Below are 20627 nucleotides of genomic sequence, written 5' to 3'. Positions count from 1 at the left end.
CGCTTCATACTGTTGAGAACACTGTCCCCAAGTCCCTGTCAGTGTCGCTATGCCGATCGGCATTCAGCGGTTGAATGCGAAACGTTCGCATCCGAACGACCGAATCATCTTCATCAAGCCTCTGAAAGGTCGCGATGAAAAGATTGCCCAGGATTTTCTGGAAAGAATTGCTGCACAATGTTGTGAGTGGCTTCTCCTGTTCTGAAGTCCGGGCTCAGCTGACCAGATTAAGTACCCATTATGAAAGAGCACCACCTTTCGGTGATGTCCCTAGAGCAGTACGAATTCAACAGGGAATTTGTCGGCAGAAACTTCAACGCCGGTGAGATTATTCAGCTAGTGCTCAAATCGCAATCAGGACGATGGCTGCCATTTGAGTACGTCCAGATGGTGATGATGCACGAGTAAGTCTGCTACAGTGTCCTCGGTGACCCCTTGCTGACTGGACGAAGGCTTGCGCACTGCAAGCAAATGAATCATTCCAGAGCATTCTGGGCCGTAAGGAACAATTATGCTGAGCAAATGCGAGGGCTTTGGCAGCGAGGGTACTCTGGCGAAGGCCTCTGGGGTCGTGGTGCCCTGCTGGGAACAGGACAGTTCCAGAACAACGTCGCACTCCCCTCTGAACCGCTGCCAGAACACCTGTGCGGTGGCACATATCGATCTCGTGGACGCAAGAGGAAGGTCAAGCCAAAGTTATCCTACAAGGAGCAAAAGGAGCGCCGAATCCTCAAGAAATTTGGCGCCAACGGCACGGCCCTGGGCGCCGACGAGGAGACCAAGGTCAAGCTGGAAGGCGGCAAACGCACGCAAGCGAAGCCTCGCGTGGCTGGGAGTGCTCGTGGGCGTGAATTGCGAGCTGCAGCGGCGCTCGCACGATTCGACCAGCCAAAAAATGAGCCCGAAGAAGACATCAAGAATGAGGTCAAGGACGAAGACAGCGGCGAAAGCGAGTACGAAGATGATCCGGCGGACATCAAGAACGAAGATGCCGTCGATATCGATGGCAAGGTGATCAAGGATGGCAAAGGCAGGGGCATGATCAAGGTCTGCGAAGACGAGAACCCCGATGACCAGGACGCCCAGAATGAGCTACAGGAGTTACAGGCGTCGGTGAAGCAATGGCAACAGACGCATCTCAAGTTCAAGCGCGAGCCCGTGGACGAAGCTGAAGCTGCAACTGTGCCACCACAGAACCCAGTAGCAGATTCATCACATAAGGAAGTACCGACGATCCGGGAACCAAAGCAAGAAGTTCTTCCCCGAGTCAAGGTCAAGGAGGAGCCGGATGACGATCAGGAGGCGCCAATTTTAGATATCGCGAGCGCAACCCCCACAATCAAGAGAGAAGCGCGAGACGAACCCCGGTCAATAGCAATCCGTCATTCGATCGCGCCGCCATCGGCCGAGAGTGTGACGGCGACGGCGACGGCGTCAGCGACGATGCCAGCGCCAAAGTCTAATAGAGCTGCGGCCGCAACGACGACGGCCGAAGAGAGACAAGAGAGTGAGGCCGAGTCCATCTGTGGAGTCTGCTCGTTTGCCAACTCTGCCCTGTCGATAACGTGCGCCGTCTGCTCCCACGTGCTGGACCCGGCAAGCGTGCCGAACGCCTGGCGCTGCGAGGGCGCCGCGTGCCAGGGGAGCGAGTATCTCAACCCCGGCGACTTTGGAGTGTGCGGTGTCTGTGGGCAGAGCAAGCGAAAAAAGCAAGGCTGAGTTTGGGTCACGACGTGTTAAGGTTAGGAGTGACACAGGACCTTTGCAGTCAAAGAGATGAGTTTAAGATAATGACAAATCGTCTGTGTTGCTAATTAACCGTGGTACACCGTATACTCGCATATAATTAAACAAGAAAAAGTATGTACGGATCTCTTGGGCAGGGAAAAGGAAGCAAACAAGTCATGGCTTTTGATGAGGCGATGAGCGCATGTTAATATCGAGTCACTATCCGCACCCTCGTCAACTGACTAAGTGACGGGCCGTAGGCGGTAGGTGGTAGGGCTCGTTCCTGGCGGCGCAGGGCTCAGCTTTTGGTGATTGATCTGTTTTCCAGGAACGAAGAGTTATTCTGGGAAACCATTTCCACTGCGCTTTCCCTGCTCAAAAAGAGGAAAGCGGGAATATACACCCCTCGTACACAATTTACGAAAATGGCTCTTATTCATCTAAGACTGATATGTCAACTCGTCAAGTAAAGTTTTGCGGGTGGGTTCGTCCAAAAGTCAAGCCACGCTTGCCACGGACAGGCTCAGCATGGGATCCCCTTCGGCCACCAAGGTCGGGCCAGGGGGTGATAATAAGGACGAAACATGGAGAAAGAGCAGGCCAGGCAAGGCGGACAGCCGATCGATGGGACCAGGGGGACTTTTTGAAGTGGGCTGTTGATCATGAACTACGGCTTCGCCTACAGATACTGAATTCGTATGAAGACTCTACGGACACGAACATCAATTATCGCTTTCATGACTGGAAAAAAGGTCATCATTCAAGTTCAAGTCATGGAATCGCATGGTGGGCAACATCAGATATCTATCCGTGTATCGGGCCCGTCGAGCAGAATGCATCGTTGAATATGTCATCATCAGCTCGGGGATCGCCAGGGCCAAGCGAAGACGCGAAGCCTCGCTTACTCGGCATCTGGGAAAAAAGAACCTGGACAGTGGACTGGAGATTTCGAGGAGTCCGAAGAAGGAAGGACGAAAAATATGGTTGATAGACCAAAAGTCTGGGCAAACTCGCCAGAGTGTCTGATAAACAACCAGATACACAGATGACTGATCGGTAAGTAATAGCATGAACAGGAACCATAGACCCGAGAGTTAAGACCACCATCAGCAGTAGTAGCGGCGGGGTGGGGGGTTAGAAGTGAATTGCACTCTGTGCCTATTCTCGGGGATCTTCTATATCGCTGCGCATCCTATTGACCGGCAGCAGCTTATCAAGATAGTTGAGATGAAAGAAGAAGCAAGCAACACCCGACCTTGGGCTGAGCTTAAGCTCCGGCAGGCCTTTTGCAGTGCAAGGAACCGCGTCCGCATCATCATCGAATAACCCCGCGTTCTTTGCCTTCTCCATTCAACAGAAGTGCAAACAAGCGCTTCTCAAGCTTCTCTTTCTGCAGACGGGAGAGATGTTCTCAGCCTATCGTCCACCCCATCACCAAAGATGCACTCCAGAAAGGGGAGGCGAGTCCGGGGCAACTGCACGACTGTGGTAGGTGGTATTCGCAGGCTCGCAGCCCATCCCCCAAAGTCGCGCCAGCCGTGGAGAGACGCGGGAATACCGGGATAGGGGACCCCACCGGTCGAGTTTCAGAAGGCTTAAAATGGGCACCTATCGCCTGGGCCGAAAAGAGTCGAAGAGCACCATTGCTTGCAGCAGTCGCGAGAGAGTTCCTGCCGACGACCGTTACCGCACGAATAAGCCAAGGTCGCCTGCCGCTTTGGAAGGGGGGGCGTGGGCTGGTGGCCTACTCAGCGCTGGCCCCGTTTCACCTTGCGACTCCGGATGACCGCCGCCGTGTCGATTGGACGGCCAGGTGATCACCGAAACTTGTTCCTTCAGAGAACCCATCCTTCTGGGAATATTTCTGCTCTTCAAGGAACTCTCAGGGGACTTTGACTACCACCTTACCTTCTGTGCTTCTGCATTTACGCTGCAGACCAGTGTCCGATCATCCCTTCGGCTACGTCTATCACCGTCCCATAGTTGGCTGGCAGGGCATGATGGAATGACGATGCTTGGCTTTCTCCGATGGAACGCTCCCCTCTCTCTTCCCTCAGGTCCCCCTTCCTCCCCGTGCCTTAGAGTTGATATGTGGTGTTACCCTTGCAAACTCGCCCAGTATCGAATCTCATGCGCCCAGCGGTGTCCTAAACAGCGAACCGGCGATCCGAGGACGGGAACGACGCCCCATGTCCTGGACATCTGGCCACAATATTCTGTTACTGCGTAGACAGTCAGAGTAGGAGAGCGCCATAGGAGACACCGACTGACTAAGAAATGCCTAGCCAAGAGAAGAAGAACAAGAGAGACTTTGGTTTCATCCGTTCACACAGCCATACTGCTCTTGGCAGCAACCACTATACCTACTCTAAACACAGGCTTTACTTTTAGTGACACCTACTCTAATGATACTAAGGTTAGGAGGGAACAACCCCCCTTCGGACGACAGCGTCAGCCCCCGTCAAAGCCTTCAGGTACCAGAACGTGGCGGACTTGAAGCTGTGCTACACCACCGAGGTCGAGTACTTGCACATCTATCTACTCGAACGAGTCTCGACCCTCAACTCTCGCGTGAGCACATATCCAAACCGGCGGGAAGCGGTCCATAGCTGCAAAGGCACAGAAGCGATCCCGGCGCAGTTCTCTTTGGCTAGTGAAAAAAACCGCCCAGTTTCAACTTTCACCCACCTTACCGGGCCGGCAACAGGAAAGATGAGAACCTGTGGCTATGGAGAGTCCGGACCTGCAAGACCACGAAAGGCACGCAAATGGCAACGCAATCCACGCAACGCAAGCAACGTACGCACGCACAAACGTGACAAACGTCTGTTCCGTCCCGCAGCCCGTTCCCTCTTCTTTCCTTTCGAGTTGGGAAGGCAAGTCAGGGATCCATATTGGGATGGGGCTCAGAGCTCCATCTTCGAGAGGCGGTTACCAAGTTCAAGGCCATTCTTGCGGATACCGTCAGCCAAGTTTCGCGCCACCCCTCCCCCCTGGACCCTCGCTCTTCATTGCGACATGGGGAAGCCGGCTCTTGGATTTGCAAAGACTGGGGTCCAGGGTCCAGGGGGCGTGCAACTGGAAGTGAGGAAGTCTACAGAGTAATACCTTACGGATGCAACCTAGTAATAACTCACCAGCCCAAAGTGCTGCGCGGGAAAAGGATTTCTGGTTTGTGAATATGGCTGTTTGCGAAACCTACTTAGTGGCTTGCCCGTCCTCCCTACTCTCTTCCACCACCTCTTCTTCTTTTCCCAGCTTGAATTGTTCGAAACTTGTTTCTCTTTCCACATTCTTTTCGAAAGAAACAAACCAGACAGTCTGTTGACAGTCATTTTCCTTCTTTTTCAACCCAACTTTTGATGATCTGTGATCTGTTCCATTCTTTCTTCCAAGAAGCCCTCTACGCTCCGTTCTAAAAACCAAACCTCGTCTCGACGACCAAAAACACCAGACTTACAAACCAAACTCACTCGAGATATCTTACGATCGATTACCAGGCTACTTCGAAAGTTTCTCTCATCAACTCCAGAGTATCGATCTGTCTATCCGTCATAACAAGAACGAACTCTGCGAAACGACATCCCACTTTCAGCCAACCCACATCACAACTGAGAACCCTCACAAACCTCGAAGTTTCACTTGCACCAAAACCTCTCTCTCTCTCTCTCTCTCCAACCCAACCTCTACTATCAACAACCGCAACCATGTTCTCCACGCTCATCCAGACCCTTGTCCTCCTCCTCACAGCCACCGCGGCTCTCGCCGCCCCGGCCGGAAGACACAACTGGCCCCGCTTCACCGTGCCCCAGCAGCACTTTGAGGTCCTCAGCATGCGCATGCAAGAGCCCGTGAACCCGGCAGCCATGGTGGAAGCCACCTGCATCGACCGCAACGCGTACGTTTCCTTTCATCACTTACACACACAAGATCCTATCCATGAAATCTCACACCAAATCCAACCACCACCCTTTCATCTCAAGTAAATCTCATGAAATCATCACTAACATCAATCATAGCCACATCGTCTTCCACGACCAAAACGCAGCAGAACTAGCCATCTGCGGCGGCATCTCGGGCTCCGTCGCCGCCTGCCACGGAAACCCCTCCACCACCGTCGGCCAAGCCGGCTCCGCCCGCTTCGCCCTCAAGACCACCGTCGAGGGCGCCAGCATCACCATTTCCAAGAACAAGTGGGAGCAGTGCGTCCGCGCCGCCCGCGACAAGTGCCCCACCGGCAGCCTCCGTGCCGTCTGCGCCGGCGGCGCGACGGCCGGCGATGTGGAATTCACGCTCAAGAACTCGTTCGGCATGGACGACTTGTAAATGCAACGGAAGCCCCCAACGTGACTTTCACTTTTTGCGTGCTCTGGCGGTGGATGAGGGGATGTTATCGTATCTGATGTGTTTTCCCTTGCTTACTTCTCACAGAGGTTGTTCACTTGGACTTGGATACCTCGTTTTTCTTCTTGCTATAGGCATTTTCTATGCCGTGGCTTCATGATTTTGATGAAAAGGGTTACGGGATAGGAGTTTGTTTGCCGTCTTCCAGGGGCAACATCTTCAACAGTATATATATACATTGCGCTTGTAAGACACATGCGTATCTGTACAAATGCCTTCTAAGGGACTTTGTTAGAAATCCAGACCCGTTGGCGGTCAAGGCCGTCCAATTCAAATCACTTTTTTCCATCCTTTTAAAATAAACTTGACAAAGGGGGGTATCATAAACGCCTCACAATTCCAGTTCCATGCTTATCCCATATCCAAACATACCGTGAGTGGCAATGGTAATAGCGTGTGCTCCTACCAAAGCCTTACTACAATAGTCAACAAGCCCCTCGCTCTCTCAAATACCATACCTCGTGAAACACTCCTCCCGATGCGTCGCAAGACAATCCAAGGCACATACCCTCGTGCCGCACTTCATACACTTAACGCGGCCCCAATACCCACACACCTCGCAGAAAGTCCGCTCAGGATACCGCGTATCGTCGTCGCCCCACTCGGCCCGCGCGTCCCAAAAGCTCAACATCGGCCGCGAAAGCAACCACTTGAGCTCCTCATCCGTCGGCATCGCAGGCACCCGCGATACCAGCAGCGGATCGTCGTCACCAGGATGCGGCGCCGGACCAGGTTTCTCGTAGGGCGTGAGTACCGGGCCTGTCGCTGCTGTTGCCGTCGCGGAGTCCTCCGGGGCTACTGACGGCGCGGGCGTCATCTCGACGTCTTCCGGTTCCGCTGGCGTCTTGGGCGTCGACGTCTTGGAGCGCTTGGCGGCGTTGCGCTTGGTGTGCTGGTTCGGATGGGGCGGCTTGTTGGCCGGTTTGGCTGTGTGCTGGTTCGGGTGCGGAACGGGCGCGTTTCCGGCGTGGGAGAGGAGGGCGAGGTGGTCGTCGCAGTGGTTGTGGAAGGTCTTTTGGGATTGAAGAATTTTGCGGATCGCTGGCGTACTCTTGTTCTGGCCTGTGGTCCGTCGTTAGTTTGGCTGGCACGTTGCGCTTCACTACAGACTGCTTCCACGGCGCATTGAAAAAGGGTGGAAGGAGGGGTAGGCATACCTCTCGCGGCCTTGGCCGGGATGGGTATCGAGGCATCACGACCGCCGTCGCGGTCTAGCTGCTCGAGCTCCTTGCGGATCTTGGCTTCTTGCCGTACGGTAAGGTCCGAGGCGGAAGGGTTCGCCTTGCTGCGGGCGGCGCGCTTGCGGTTGGCGGGTTGAAGGGCGGCGGCAGCCGGGTTAAGACCCGTGTCGGGAACGTAAGCCCATCCCGGGGCGTTTGTGACTTTGTTGCTGGCGAGCTCGTAGACGCCAAAGTTGTTCATTTCGAGGTTGAAGGTGTTGTGGCAGAGTCTTGGAGTGGGCGGATGAGTGTGGTGGGTGATTCATGGGTAGTGTGGTGTTGGTGGTTTGCCTCGAAGCTCTCTGGAGAGTCTCTGAGCTTGAACTTTTTCTTGTAGCGAATCAGAAGAGACGACGTTGAGTGGCTGATTATTGGCCAATGAGAGTTTGTTGGTTACAGACAAGCACTGAGCTGAGAGCTTCCCCAGGTTGTAAGTCGAGGCCTCAGTGACTTACTATCAATGATCAAACACCTACAGACCTGGTTCAGCGTAAACAATTCAATCAACCTTGAAAAGGTATTTCGACGCCATGACAAGTTTCCATACCTTCAGAAGCCGACAAGTGCCGAAAGCGCCTTTGAGCTGCATTCCCGAACCCCCTTCAGTGGATCATGAAGCCACTCCCCAGAGTCCCAGACAATCCCCAGCAAAAGCCGGCTGCTCGGCCGCACAGTTCTGGCCAATAGGATACCGTCAATGGCGTCCCGGCTAATCCCGCCCTCTTTGCTCTCGCTGGTCCGGCGCAGGCGGAGGTGGTACCTGACTGAGGTACTCACCTGCTGCAGCGCCGCACCTCAGCGGCGCCGCAGAGAAGGGAAAACGACGTAACACGGCTGGGAGAGAGCTTCCAGGTTCCCGCCCAAAATTACCCGTACCTCGCCCCCAGAGCACCGACCCGACCGACCTCATCGAACTTGGTCTACGCCATCCCCAAACCCCCCGTAACTTCTTCCACCACCACAAAACACAACATCACCAACATCGAAGCAAGCTGACCGAGCTTCCCCCTTCCGCATCCTCACAAGCCGCGTCCAATTCAGATCGGGTCGCATTCAATCCTCCGCCCGACAGAACCATCCTCCCTCTCTAACCGAACTCTACGCACGACATCACCCGAAAACCACAATGGCCTCCCGCATCGTCACCCGCGCCCTCCCCCGCGCCTCCGGCCTCCCTCTCCGCGCCGCCCGCAACTTCCAGACCTCCTCGCCTCTGCGCGACGCCGTCGCCGCGCCTCTGCCGGCCCGGAAACCCGTCGGTGCTTTCCGTGGAGGGTACGTCTTGAGCTTCTTCTTCTCCTCCTCTTCCTTCGGGGCAGCTATTCCTGTGTCTGGTCCACGGGACCCAATTGGGTCTCGTGAGGGCTTCAGGATGCCGATAACCGGCCCTTGCCTATTCGAAGAAAGATTTTGAGGACTTTGCTAACCAATCGAACCTTGAACAGTCTGTTTGGCTTCTTCCTCGGCAGCTCCGTCGCCGGCGCCGGTGTCTACTCTTACATCCTCCAAGAATACAAGACCTCCAACGAGCTTCTGACAGAGGATATCTACGTGCGTCATTCACCTCATTAACTACCTTCCAAGCTTCCCCTCGAGTCTCTCGCATCTATCACCCTGGTCTCTCTTCCGTCCTGGAGAAGTCCCGGTCGTGGCGTCGTGTGCGTCTTGTGCGCTGTACCGGAACGGTCCCGATGCTGTCTCGCTACAACACTGCGCGACCATCCTCGCCTTTCCTGCTCTCTCACTATCCTGGGGACACCATCAATCATCGCCACAGACCCTACACAAATATTCAGAAAGCTAACCAGACCGTGTTACTCTAGGCACTCCAGGCCGCCGTCCAGCGCGTGAGCAAGTACGTCGAGGTACTGGAAGAGAAGATGGACGCCATTGAGCGCAAGAGGAAGTAAACGTGGAGGTCGCAGCGTTTGTTGAAGGGAGAAAAGTAGGGAGGATGACGCGAGTGTGACGAGGAATCGAATGGCCGAGGGTGACGCCGTGGTAATGGACGGTCTAGGCTTTTTCGAGGCGAAAACAGCACAAAAAAGCAGCACAGCACAATGGTTATGACCGGAATTTTTCCAAACAACGTCCGATTCTGTTCTCTTTCGTGAGTTCCTTTCGATTCAGCGGTGATGATTTGTATACCGTGCCGTGGAAGTCGAGATTGAAGAGCTTGTGTATATCAAGAGTGTAGCAATATGGTTGTAAGGCGCGGAGTTCCTGCAAGTATATGCTCAAACGTGTTCTTGGCCGTCGTACGTTCTTCAATGGTATAAGCTGCTCCTTCGTCGTCACTAGGTCAGGCATATTCGGATGACGCCCATCGTCTGGCAGGACATATTTGACTACATCCTTCCTCTCATTCGCTTCCTCTTGGGCTTAGCATCTCGTGCGATCCTACAAGTTTTCGACAAGCCACTTGTCCGAGCTCCATTCGCCGTGCAGACAGCTATCCAGGTTGATTTCATTGTAGGACTTTAAAATTGCGATATGACGGAACGACCATCCGCGTTGTCAACAGTTCATCTCTCCTCCAGGTCTGTCACCTTCGAATGAAAATCCTTGGCGCAAAGGTTGAGGTTGTCCTACCCTCAACTAAGCACAATAGGCAATCATCCCCCGCTGGCCAGTCACAGCCCCGTTGAATTCTTGTTTTTTCTAGATTTTCAAGTTTTCAAGTGGGTAGTCGATCTCACTGTATACTTTGATCTCTCTCTCTCTCTCTCTCTCTCTCTCTCTCTCTCTCTCTCTCTTTCTCTCTCTCTTTTATTTCATGCTTCTCGGCTGTTGATTCCAGCTTATTGACAATGACGATGGTTATATTTGGAATACCCCCCTTTCGGTGAATTACCAACTCCCACATTTTGAATGAACAAGTACTCGTAATGTAGATTATGACTAAATTCAAGGCATTTTTCGGTCAAGACTTGGCTGGAAGTCCAACACCCGGTTCTACAAGTTTCGGTGACTTCTCTACCTTTCAGCCCCTCAAACTTCATGCCATCTCACAGACAAGTAAAAGCAACTATGGCTTGAGAGTTTGCTCTGGGATCATTCAAATGGGCATGATATCTCGTAACTTGTCAATATTTCGACGAAAGATGGCAGGTTTTGAACATTGTTTGCAGATTAGACCTGCGAGCTGTAAGATAGGTATCACATCACTGCAAGAACTTTGAGGAGCGTACAATCATCCAAGCCCGACTATGTATATAAGGTCATTTTCTCTTTGGTCCGTCGATCTTGAGGCATTGAGAAGGAAACAAACCAACCCTTACAGGTACTTGTCCTACCTTGGTTAACAGATCCCATGGGAATCCTGAAGCGAAGCAGCCAGCCACAGAAAGAGAAGGGCCCAAGTTTCACCGTTCACGGCCCTCCAGAGCTCATGAGCAGTTCCTCTTTCCTTGCCCTTCCACTTGGTCAGCGATGGACCGCACAACCCGCAAATATTCTGAAAATAGTAACAAAGAGGGCAAGAAACCTTCTCATGAGGGGGCGTGTGTATTCAATCACTTGCAAGTCTGTTGAGCGTTTCCGTACAGAGCCTTGACAAATTACACAAGGCCATGAAGTGGAACAACGCACGTTGTTGAGGTTAATTAGATATTTACGTTCCGAGGTGTGTATACACATATACACAATATTCAATCCGCGGCTCGTCTTCCCAATAGCCGCTCGTTCACATCTAGGTGAAGTAAGCGACTCCGACAAGACTCATCATCAACCCCAAAGTCGTGGCAAAACACCCGACACAGCAGTCCACCACATCCAGATGCCACACTTCCCATACACAAACGAGCAAATTTTGAGGCAATTTCAGGAATGAAGTAACTTTATTGCCGCCCTTATCTCGCAGGGACGAGTACAGCCTAGATCGTTATCCCCGGGCTTTTCCAATCTGCTACGACTACTGAAGCAAGCCTCAGAAACGATACCATGCAACGGGAACCAAGTAACAGGCTCTTGCTACTACTTTAGAAGGCCAGCAATGCCATCAGAAGTTGCGGCGTGAGACGCGACTGTGCTAGGGAGAGTTCGAAAAACAACATGCTCGAAGACTGAGGCCGAGAAGCCATATGCGAGAATCTGTGACTACCCTTCAGCAAGTAGTAGACAGGGGTGGTGTGACTCTCGATATTACGCAGTATTGCTCAGTCATCCCCAGACAGTCCACATGCGGTGAATCATCTTGTAGGTTTTTCCAACGTTCACGTAGAAAAGCTCCAGGTCACGATTCCTTTAGTGGATGGGACAATGTTTAGACATGTGCTCGAATTTCATAACGTTAATTTACCCGCAGACCATAATGCAAAGAGTCGACCTAACGCGCAAGAGGTATATAATCCCTATCCCATGGGACATCCCAAAGTGTCATTTCATAGTGAATCCAGAATTCTTTTACAACTCGTCGTGAGCATCCTCCTTGGCCTTCTCGGTCTCCTTGGCCTTCTCAGCCTCCTTCTCGGTGGCAGCAGGGGCGGCCTGGCTCTCCTCGGCGCCCTCCTCCTTGACGGAGACCTCGGCCTTGTACTTGCCGTTCTCCTTGACGAACTCGATCAGGTCCTCAATGGAGCGGGAGCCGGAGTAAGTGACAGCGGCATCCTTGTTGCCTGCGGGGTAGAGCTTGATGGTGGGGAAGCCCTGGATCTCATCGGGAACATCGTTGGCAGTGGCGTCAACCTTGGCGATGACGACCTTGTCCTTGAACTCAGACTTCTGGTACAGCTCACCAAGCTCCTCGTACTTGGGGGCCAGAGCCTTGCAGTGACCGCACCAGGGGGCGTAGAACTCAATCAGGACATCCTTCTTGTCATCAAGGACAATCTGCTCATAGTTCTTGGCGACGACAACAGCAACGGGGCCGTCGTTAGACTCAGGGATGGGCTCGGACTTGATGCTGGGCTCCATCTTGCCGGAGGAGAACTCCTCAACAAACTTGGCGATGTCATCGTGGGTGATCTTCTTCTCCTGGTCAAAGGGGAACTTCTGGTTCTTGACGGTCTCCTGGATAGCGAAAGAGGGGAACTTGTCGGTGGCGAGGTTGAGGTTGCCGGCGTGAGCACCGAACGCCTTGGCGTCAATGGTAGCGAAGTTGATCTTGCCGCGGTACTTCTCAGCGATGGGCTTCAGGGCGGTGCCAAGCTCCTCACGCTCCTCGGGGGTCTCGGCGAAGATGTAGGCGAGGGGAAGGCCAGCAGACATGTAGCCGGAGTAGGTCTCGGGGCCGACCTCACCGATCAAGGGGGTGGCGGCGGTCTGGGCGAAGGTCTCAATGGCCTCAGCGTCGAACTTCTCAGTGAAGGTGGCCTTGCCCTCATCGAAAGACTTGTAGAGGACAATGGCAGGGGCCTTGATGCCCTCGGCCTCAGCAACAGCGGCGTCATTGACGCCACCGAAGAGGTAGGTGTCGCGGAGCTTCTCGGCGACCTTGGTGAAGGTCTCGTTGGAGGCCTTGTCAGCGGCGTCGATGTAGGCGACGAGTACGACCTTGTCGGCGGTCTTGAACTCCTCAAGGGTGTCCTTGGTGAGGATGGAGACGGCAGGCAGGGACTGCTTCACCATGTAGGAGGTGATGGCAGCAGCCTTGCGCTGGCCGGAGTAGGGGGAGACGTTGTCGGGGCCACGGAAGACCTTGAGGGTAGGGTAGCCCTCAACGCCGTACTCCTGGCAGAGGTCAGACTCCTCAGTGCAGTCGACCTTGACGAGCTTGATGTTCTTCTCCTTGAGAGAGGTGGCGGCCTCCTCGTACTCGGGAGCGAGGGCCTTGCAATGACCGCACCAGGGAGCGAAGACTAGAGGTCCGCGGTCAGTATGTATTCGACTCGAAGGGAGCTGGGCTAACGGGGAGACTCACACTCAGCGAGGACGAGGTCGTTGGTCTTGATGAAGTCAGCGAAGTCATCCTTCTTCAACTGAGCAACATCGGAAGCAGAAACCGCAGCAGCGGCGGCCAGAAGGCCAAGGGCGACACGCTTGCAGAACATCTTGATCTTGTGAGGAGAAATGTTAGCTTTGATACAAGCGATTGGTGATGCTATCTCAGAGAGTGGCGATGGTCTGGGTGATTCGTAGAAGCAAGCAGGCTTGTAGGCTCAATGAAGCCTCAGCAACGAGAGCTATCTTGTGATTTTGCAGTGGTGGCGACCGTTTGCTGCTACCTCAGGCGACCGATGAAGCTTGGTGATAGCTTGGGGAGTAAGGAGGAAATTGAGAAGAAGCTTACCTTTCTTTGATCTGAAGAATAAACAGTGAAGAAAGAAAGAAAAAAAGTACACTCGTGGAGAAGGCGAGGCTGTCAAATCTAACTTCAGACCGTGGTGAATGGGGAAGGCTTTGGTCTTAAGTAGAGGGTGGAAGAGGTTCTGGAGACAGATTCCGGATTTCTAAAGGGCAATTGAGAACAGGTGTCCCTTTTTCCAGGAACCGCCCGTCAGCTCATGCATTCACTCAGGCGGCTGCAGTGTCTGTGATGGATGTTCCCCCGTCCACCCCTCTCCTCTTTTTGGGCTAAGTAGTCCAAGGTCTCTGTAGTCGTGCACATGCGTGGTGAATACATGTATCGAGCAGAAAGATACTTACCCCAATCCACTAGCGGGCCCGTGCCTCCCAAGGTACCTTATGGTTGTGAGGGGCAAATTCGCTTCCACTCCCCTCCCTTCCAGGCACTCCCCACCGTTCGACCGCTAGGAACACCAACTTACGGTGAATTGATAATCAAGCCAGACCTCCGGCCGTTAAGGTGAAGCTGAGCTAAGGTAGGAACGGTTGCCCTTTTTTGCCGTGGAAAGGTAAGCTCAGTTTGCCATCGTCAGGTAGGTACCTAATCTTTCTACATTGGCATCACGCTTATTTCTGCCTACACCAAAATCCCCTTTCTGCTTTTAAGTCTCCGCCAGTGCATGAAGAAGATGCTGGAGCTCCACGACCCGCTTGTCAGCAGTCTCTCGAGGCTGAGAGCCTCAAAGGCGAGATAGGCCGGGAGGCAAACGCGCTCGGAGGCCATTGTCATTGACAGCCCGCCCCCCTTTCCTCGCGTTCCGCCTTATGCCTGGGCGGTCTGAGACAAGACGGGACATCGCTGATCGAGGAATGGCTTTCAACATGGCACAGGCATTGGCGATGGCACAGGCAGCATGAGGGAGGACATCTGCCCCTCAAACCACGTCTTCTCTCCGACCTCCATCCCATGTTCTCCCAGTTCCAGCCCGGACCAGCTCAGTGCGCGCCAGGCTCGGGTTGGTTGTGACGGGAGTGTGTGGTGGTGGTGGACTTATTCCATTCCCGTTTGTGTCTCTTGCTCCTTCCTCTACCGTGAAAGGAATGCAACGCAGACACAGCCAACAATAGGGTCCGTCGGTCTTGGGGGCGGCAAGGTTTCCTAACGTCCCAAAGGACACATTTCCACGTTTTGCCGTGTACAAGTAGGTAGCAACAAGCTCTTCGGTGTATTTGTTGCCTTGCAAGCTTGTCCATACCGGCACAAGGAGCATCCCTCTTGCCATTGGATCTGTCCGTGGGATTCCAACGTCTCCACCACCCGCCAAGCTGCCCTGCCGGCTCGAGATCCATCGGCAATGCTACTGTGGAGCGGATCACTAAGCCAGATCTGGCCAGTTTCGGCAGCTTCTTATTTGGTGCTTCGACTCGCAGTCCGACAAAAGAGTGGAAGTGGCTGCTGCGAGAAGCTCCAGCCACCCATTATCGCTCACGCTGCTCTACTGGATACCGTGGTCAAACCTCCCAGCCTCATTTCCAGGGTCCAACATGGCAATATCGACGCAAACCATAATTGCACCTGCGATGCTGCATCTGGACTTGTTGTGGAGTTTGGGTAGGGCGTTGCCGGAAACCACGGCAAAACCTTTGAGCGACGGCAGAGCTATTCAGATGAAAGAAACAAGCCCACAAGACTCGAAAAGTAGCACTCACATCGCCACATTTACGTATGGTATTTTTCGCCTCTACGGAATAAATCCCAAAATGCTACTCCGTCATGTCCGTTTGCTTCGCTGCCTGCAAAGTGGAACCGTGTCCCGAACAACGCAGCGGCTGACATGCTCCGCGTCGCCCCAAACTCTCCATCTCATCTTTGCCTCCGACCCGGCCGCTCCGCCGCAAGTGGGGCCCTGACGAGGAAGCTTTCAGAATCCGTCTCATGGTTTGTGCTATGTAAATGGTCAGACAAGACACATGCTGGCCGGAGCGCCGTTCGTTGGCATCGTATTCCAATTTCCGTATATTATCTCGCAAACCAATCGTCGCGTCACTGAGTCGTTCAACCATAAATGAGGCTGAAATGCGAAAAGGACAGATGTTAGTTCCCTAGGGTAAACGTGAGCATTGTATCCTTACTTTATCCCATATCGAATCTCGCCCTGGAAATTACCCACCACATAAACCGACTGATCCTCAAGATGATTACCTAGACAGGCAAGTGCCTCTAGATGACAGGCCAATCAAGCCATCGTATCCTCAGGGTTGTGAGGTTCAGCGACTCAACTATCTATTATTCTCTCGTTTTTATGAGGTATGGATCGAAGTCGTTGACCATCCGTACTCGGCCGTTGATTGGTCACCTACCTCTCGTTTCTGAGGCTGAATACCCTCACCTACACATCGCGGACGGATAATAGGTAACGATGAGCACTCATTGCAAGCTTAGTCGTCTTCTCGCAAGCTTTGACCCCAATCAAGGCTTGTCCGGGTAGCTTGCAGTCAGGGACAGAGAGTCCAATCTCTTGATAAGCTCGAACAGCAGCTTCATGCCGCCTATCCTTCCAGTATTCCATCTTGCTAGCCACGACGGTGTTAAAAAAATAAGAATAGATGTCAGTAAACTCCTTGGAGAATGCGACTTCCTTCGTCGCAGTCCTCAGCCATGAGCTCCTCCTCCTCCTCCCTGCCATCATATGACTAGGGAAAGAGATATTTCTATGAGGTAGCTAGTAAGTACTTGGAGGAGTGCCTTCCTGGTGAGTTTGAATCATCACGAAGAAGGTACTCTCTTGCGGTGGCGAACCAAATGAGCCTACCTGCCTCTACCGCATCGTCGTCCTTTCCCATTTCGAGTTTATGAAGGAGTCAACCTCAAGTGACGTCTACTCCGGTGCTAATGCTGCCAAAATGTTTGTCCGACACAACGCCTAGCCATGCCAGCCTGCCGGCCTCAACATAGCTTCATGTCGACTCTTTGGGATCTCTCCAGTGCCCGACGATTTTGCTCTGTCCTTCGAGTAGAGATACTTCATTTTACCGTCCTGCCCGTGCCAAAAACCGGCCAAAGTCTCTCCAAATGGAGAACGTCCACGTTCAACGTCGTTCTGCCAGTCATGGCTCGCTTCGTAGCAGCTACAAGTCTCACGCTCGACCACCCATTGGCTACGGTCTGCCTCGCCGGCCGTTGAGAATCGTCAACGAGAATGCTAATTTACTTCCATCGCCCGGTCCTCTTGAGAGCATGCTCAAGACTACAACGGAGACAGGCGACATAGGCATCTTCAGCATCAAGCCAATAGCTCCAGCGGCTACAATCCATCAAGGCGCAAGATCACGGACCGGACTCGATGTTGGCACAATCTTCAGATCTAAGTCTCGTGCCAGCGATCGAACCAACTCTAGAGCCCGACGCCGATGGCATAGCTATGATAGAGACACCAATTCAGAGATCATATCCATGTACGGCTCAGAAGGTCCTCCATCCTCCTTCTCCAGCTCGTTTTCTCCTAGAATCGATGATCCATATCAGCGTTCGTACTCCCTGACCACATGTGGTTTTCGGAACTTGTCCAGTAACAAGTCGTCTGGTACTCTCCAAAGTCGTTCGAGTAGTGGCATCTTGCAACGACCACGCTCTCCTTTTCCGTACCCGACTCGATTGAAACGCCCCGGAGTTCGGCCGTCTTCGCCGGCTCTCACAGAGAATGGACTTGTTGACTACAGTAGGATGGTCGAAATAGATCGAATCTCATATGTAAGCGTTTTTGGCTCCTTATCAAGTGTAGCGGGATGATAGCTCACCAGCCACCAGAGGACTGTGCATGGCTCGTGTAAGCCAACCTTTCCACAACCGCAACGACTTGGTCCCCCCAATGCGTTCCGTGGCGGCATCAACCAATCCATGCCGTCTCTACCGTGTTCCAACTCTTTCGTGTCGCCAACCAGATCCACTCTCAGGTATCGTGGGAACCATAACCCGTGGTGTAACGAGCTTGCGAGCAGACCACAACAACCATCCACGGATCGCAGTGTAAGATCTTCAAGCCTGACTTCGGTCATTGAGATGTACTACAGGTCACCCTCAAACTCGGAACCCAAACTGTCACGCACAATTCGCCCCGCCGGATCTTTCTACTACGACTACACTGAAGGTTTTGAAACCCCGGAACACCAGATAGATCCTCGCGAATCCACCCTGGCGCTGCCTTTAGCTCCAATTCCCCAGCGAGCATCGAGCCTTACCAAAGCCTTAGTACTTCGAGACGAAACGAAGGCTCGTCTTGACGCTCTCGTCGACATATCTGTGAAAGACTCAAGCGACTCGTCTGGTGATAACTGTCGAGCATTAGTCAGGAAACCTGCCAACGACATCGAAACGTTACCTTCACAACGCTCGAACTCCAGAACCGCCCCTCCAATGCTGGAACATTTTCCGTTCGAAGTTGATGGGACATTGGCTTCTCGCCCTGTCGACGTTGATGCTGATCCGAGCATGTTTGCACAATTATCACAAGTCGTTGATACTACAGCTTTACGGCGATCTCAAACGACTCCAAAGCCTCCATATACCAGAAATGGCAAATCCAAGGACGAAGAAGATGTCGAATACAACGTGGAAGACTGCGTGAATCCCACTTGTGGCCAAGAGCAGGCGAATGGAGGCCATACGACCATGGCTAAAGCTGATGCTTTCCGTCCCGTTGAGGAACATCTAACGAAAGCTCCCCCTGAGTCCTGTTGCAAAAATCCAGAAGAGCTCATCTCAGGCCCTAGCGAACCAAACTCGTCGCGAGTAGAGCTGGTGAATCGAGAGCGGATGTCCAGAAGAGCACCATCCCACAGTGGCCTTGCGGCGCTTCTCCGCTCGAGCTTACGACATTCGGTTGAGCCTGGCTTATCCGACTTAGCGGCTTTAGTTTCATCATTTGAGCGGATTGCCAAGTCACCATTCATGAGCAAGGATGATGACTCAACTGGGCTTCGCGAGGCCTATGAAGATGAGCCGAAAGACCTCAATACTGAACTTTACCACGATCAACCCCTGAAACCGGGCAACATGGCGGATGAGGCTGCCACAAGTGGCGGAACCCATCCCGACCTTAAGTGGAGGCCCTTCTTCAGAGGCCACCGTAGAAATCGAGCCCTTGCCCGGATCAGTACGGCAAGTCTCCGAAGTCATACAGCGCCACCAGTCGCCAACACAGACATTCCTCTCCTCTCCCCGGCGCCAATTTTTAAGACTCGCTTCCTGAGTACGAGTAGCAGTGTCCCGCACTTGATGAAGGCATTGCCCTCTCTTCCCAAAGAAGCGCAACTTCAACTAAGACGAGCTTCAGAGGCTTCTGGAGATGATTTGCGATTTCCAATAAAGTTCTCACCTTTTCAGCTCGAAATCCTTGCAACTCCACGGTCGAGTCCTAGAATTACTGCACATTCAGATGTGGGAGACCATGAGTCTTTCCGAGCCAGCATTGAGCTCGAAGTCGTTCAACCCCGGAGAGGGCAAAAACCGGCGGATCCTGGTGTACCAAGCCCGAAAATGAAAGTGGCTGTGGTGTCAAGCCCATCGAAGCGAAAACTTCGACTCAAAGCATCTCGACTGGCCTTGGATGTGGACACAATTCCAGAAGACCAGACCGGCACAGTGAGACGTCGATCCAGTGTCAAGCAAAGCATACTTTCCGACTTACCGACTCATCAGGCCAAAGACCTCTTCACCCCGGAGCGCCATGAGGAGCGCCAAAGTAGCATGACTTACCGGCGGAAGGGAAGACGATTTATCCAGCTCACACCAAGTGGCGGGGAAAATTTACCGGCCCGTATCTCTCCAACAGCAAGATACTCCAGAGATGGGCACCTTCACGAGCGTGACATTCCTCTGGCGCACCCTGTTGACGCGAACCTCTATAGGTTGAGTGCGTCCACCGATGGATTTGACCTCAGCGATTCCCGAAGCTTCAGCTCCGATTTGACTTTTTTCCGGCCGCAGATCCTCAAGAAAAAGCTATCGAACCTCAGGCTTTGCCTCACCAAGTCACGTTTGAATTTTCGAGAGCGCGTGAACAAGCACACTGGCAGGCGACCCCGACCAACCAGGTTCATTGGCCCGACGAACTCTAACGTGACGTTTGTTCACAGTGAATGGGCCACGGCCACCCCGGGCCAGCCGAAACAAGTGCGAAGGAAGATGAAGATATGGATTCGGCAAGCTGTCCGCATCTGCGTCAAAGGCCGGCGAAGAGAGAGCGAAATTATCTCTTAGCCACCAGGGAGAAAATGTTGGAATCATTATTAGCGTCATTGGGTGCTTTTCTTGCTTGATTCTCAAGGACATGAGCTTCTTGAAAAGAGACTTGTTGCTGTTTCTGGGGAGAGTTGTAAGCGGAGTGATGGACCGGGGCCCGAGTAGATGATACATGCGGTTGGTTGGGACGTAATGAGCGATGGCGGGTTTGTTGAGAACGAGACATCGTGAAGTGGCTTGACCAGGTCAGGGCCAGATTAACAGAATCAATAAAATACGATATGAGTTATTACATCTATCTCGCAGTGGTCAGGAGGCGCTAAACGAGAATTGGAGGGCTTGCATCATGATGTTGACTTTACCGTACCATGTACGGCCATATATGGCCATATACGGGATACATGACGGAGGGGCTGATTGGCCATGAGGGTTCTCATGGCTTTCGTAACTGGCCTTCACAAAACCGAGCTATCCCCACGGGAGTTCGTCGTCGTCGAGGTTTCCTCGGTACATACTGTCCACGCGACCACCGTACATTCGTTGAGGTACTCCACCATACCGTTCGTTCAACCGACACTCGTTAGAAACTATCGTGATACAATCCCAAAAGTCATCTCGAGACTTGACCACTCGCTAAATATTGCCATTCGTTTCACTAATAGCTTCACCTATTGCTACATCAACTCCACCAGCTTCACCAATAGCTACATCAGCTTTTCACCATCGGCCTCTACCATCGACTCTATTGAAGAGCGACACCACCAAACTCCATCGACGATTCAATCCGCATCGTAGCCCGGCAAACCTAT

The 20627-nt window shown here is 53.0% G+C and overlaps 7 protein-coding genes across 7 annotated transcripts; 5 read left to right on the top strand and 2 right to left on the bottom strand.

Annotated features, from left to right (window-relative positions):
- Positions 1–49: 49 nt before the first annotated feature.
- On the top strand, positions 50–1719 carry BDP55DRAFT_548970 (WLM domain-containing protein; the record flags this gene model as incomplete). Its single annotated transcript, XM_060568889.1, has 3 exons — positions 50–182; positions 233–404; positions 453–1719. 3 exons carry the CDS (start codon positions 50–52, stop codon positions 1717–1719), a joined length of 1572 nt encoding a protein of 523 aa, XP_060431334.1.
- Positions 1720–5435: 3716 nt separating this feature from the next.
- BDP55DRAFT_692685 (uncharacterized protein) lies at positions 5436–6054 on the top strand (the record flags this gene model as incomplete). The annotated part of the gene is made up of 2 exons (XM_060577147.1): positions 5436–5626; positions 5748–6054. The coding sequence occupies 2 exons, from the start codon at positions 5436–5438 to the stop codon at positions 6052–6054; spliced, it is 498 nt and encodes a 165-aa protein (XP_060431333.1).
- A 523-nt stretch (positions 6055–6577) lies between these two features.
- Positions 6578–7554, bottom strand: BDP55DRAFT_549056 (uncharacterized protein; the record flags this gene model as incomplete). The annotated part of the gene is made up of 2 exons (XM_060568898.1): positions 6578–7194; positions 7290–7554. 2 exons carry the CDS (start codon positions 7552–7554, stop codon positions 6578–6580), a joined length of 882 nt encoding a protein of 293 aa, XP_060431332.1.
- A 924-nt stretch (positions 7555–8478) lies between these two features.
- On the top strand, positions 8479–9262 carry BDP55DRAFT_630290 (uncharacterized protein; the record flags this gene model as incomplete). The annotated part of the gene is made up of 3 exons (XM_060572131.1): positions 8479–8627; positions 8798–8903; positions 9176–9262. The coding sequence occupies 3 exons, from the start codon at positions 8479–8481 to the stop codon at positions 9260–9262; spliced, it is 342 nt and encodes a 113-aa protein (XP_060431331.1).
- Positions 9263–11756: 2494 nt separating this feature from the next.
- Positions 11757–13342, bottom strand: BDP55DRAFT_630289 (protein disulfide isomerase; the record flags this gene model as incomplete). The annotated part of the gene is made up of 2 exons (XM_060572130.1): positions 11757–13150; positions 13213–13342. The coding sequence occupies 2 exons, from the start codon at positions 13340–13342 to the stop codon at positions 11757–11759; spliced, it is 1524 nt and encodes a 507-aa protein (XP_060431330.1).
- Positions 13343–15025: 1683 nt separating this feature from the next.
- Positions 15026–15745, top strand: BDP55DRAFT_82756 (uncharacterized protein). Its single transcript, XM_060581243.1, has one exon. It carries the CDS (start codon positions 15123–15125, stop codon positions 15486–15488), a length of 366 nt encoding a protein of 121 aa, XP_060431329.1. The 5' UTR covers positions 15026–15122; the 3' UTR covers positions 15489–15745.
- A 1640-nt stretch (positions 15746–17385) lies between these two features.
- Positions 17386–20097, top strand: BDP55DRAFT_713965 (uncharacterized protein). The gene is made up of 2 exons (XM_060578255.1): positions 17386–19218; positions 19276–20097. Exons 1-2 carry the CDS (start codon positions 17476–17478, stop codon positions 19834–19836), a joined length of 2304 nt encoding a protein of 767 aa, XP_060431328.1. The 5' UTR covers positions 17386–17475; the 3' UTR covers positions 19837–20097.
- The last annotated feature ends 530 nt before the right edge of the window (positions 20098–20627 follow it).

The sequence above is a fragment of the Colletotrichum godetiae genome (genome assembly GCF_030913485.1).
Source record: "Colletotrichum godetiae strain CBS 193.32 chromosome Unknown BDP55scaffold_14, whole genome shotgun sequence".
NCBI lineage: Eukaryota > Fungi > Ascomycota > Sordariomycetes > Glomerellales > Glomerellaceae > Colletotrichum > Colletotrichum godetiae.
This window is presented reverse-complemented; position numbering and strand designations above follow the sequence as displayed.

Bases quoted from the DNA above. Each gene is read 5' to 3' on its own strand.
- BDP55DRAFT_82756 (XM_060581243.1), top strand. From the start codon at position 15,123: ATGGCAATATCGACGCAAACCATAATTGCACCTGCGATGCTGCATCTG.
- BDP55DRAFT_713965 (XM_060578255.1), top strand. From the start codon at position 17,476: ATGCCGTCTCTACCGTGTTCCAACTCTTTCGTGTCGCCAACCAGATCC. The intron at 19,219-19,275 runs GTGAGACGTCGA...CCGACTCATCAG, and splicing joins CAGAAGACCAGACCGGCACA to GCCAAAGACCTCTTCACCCC.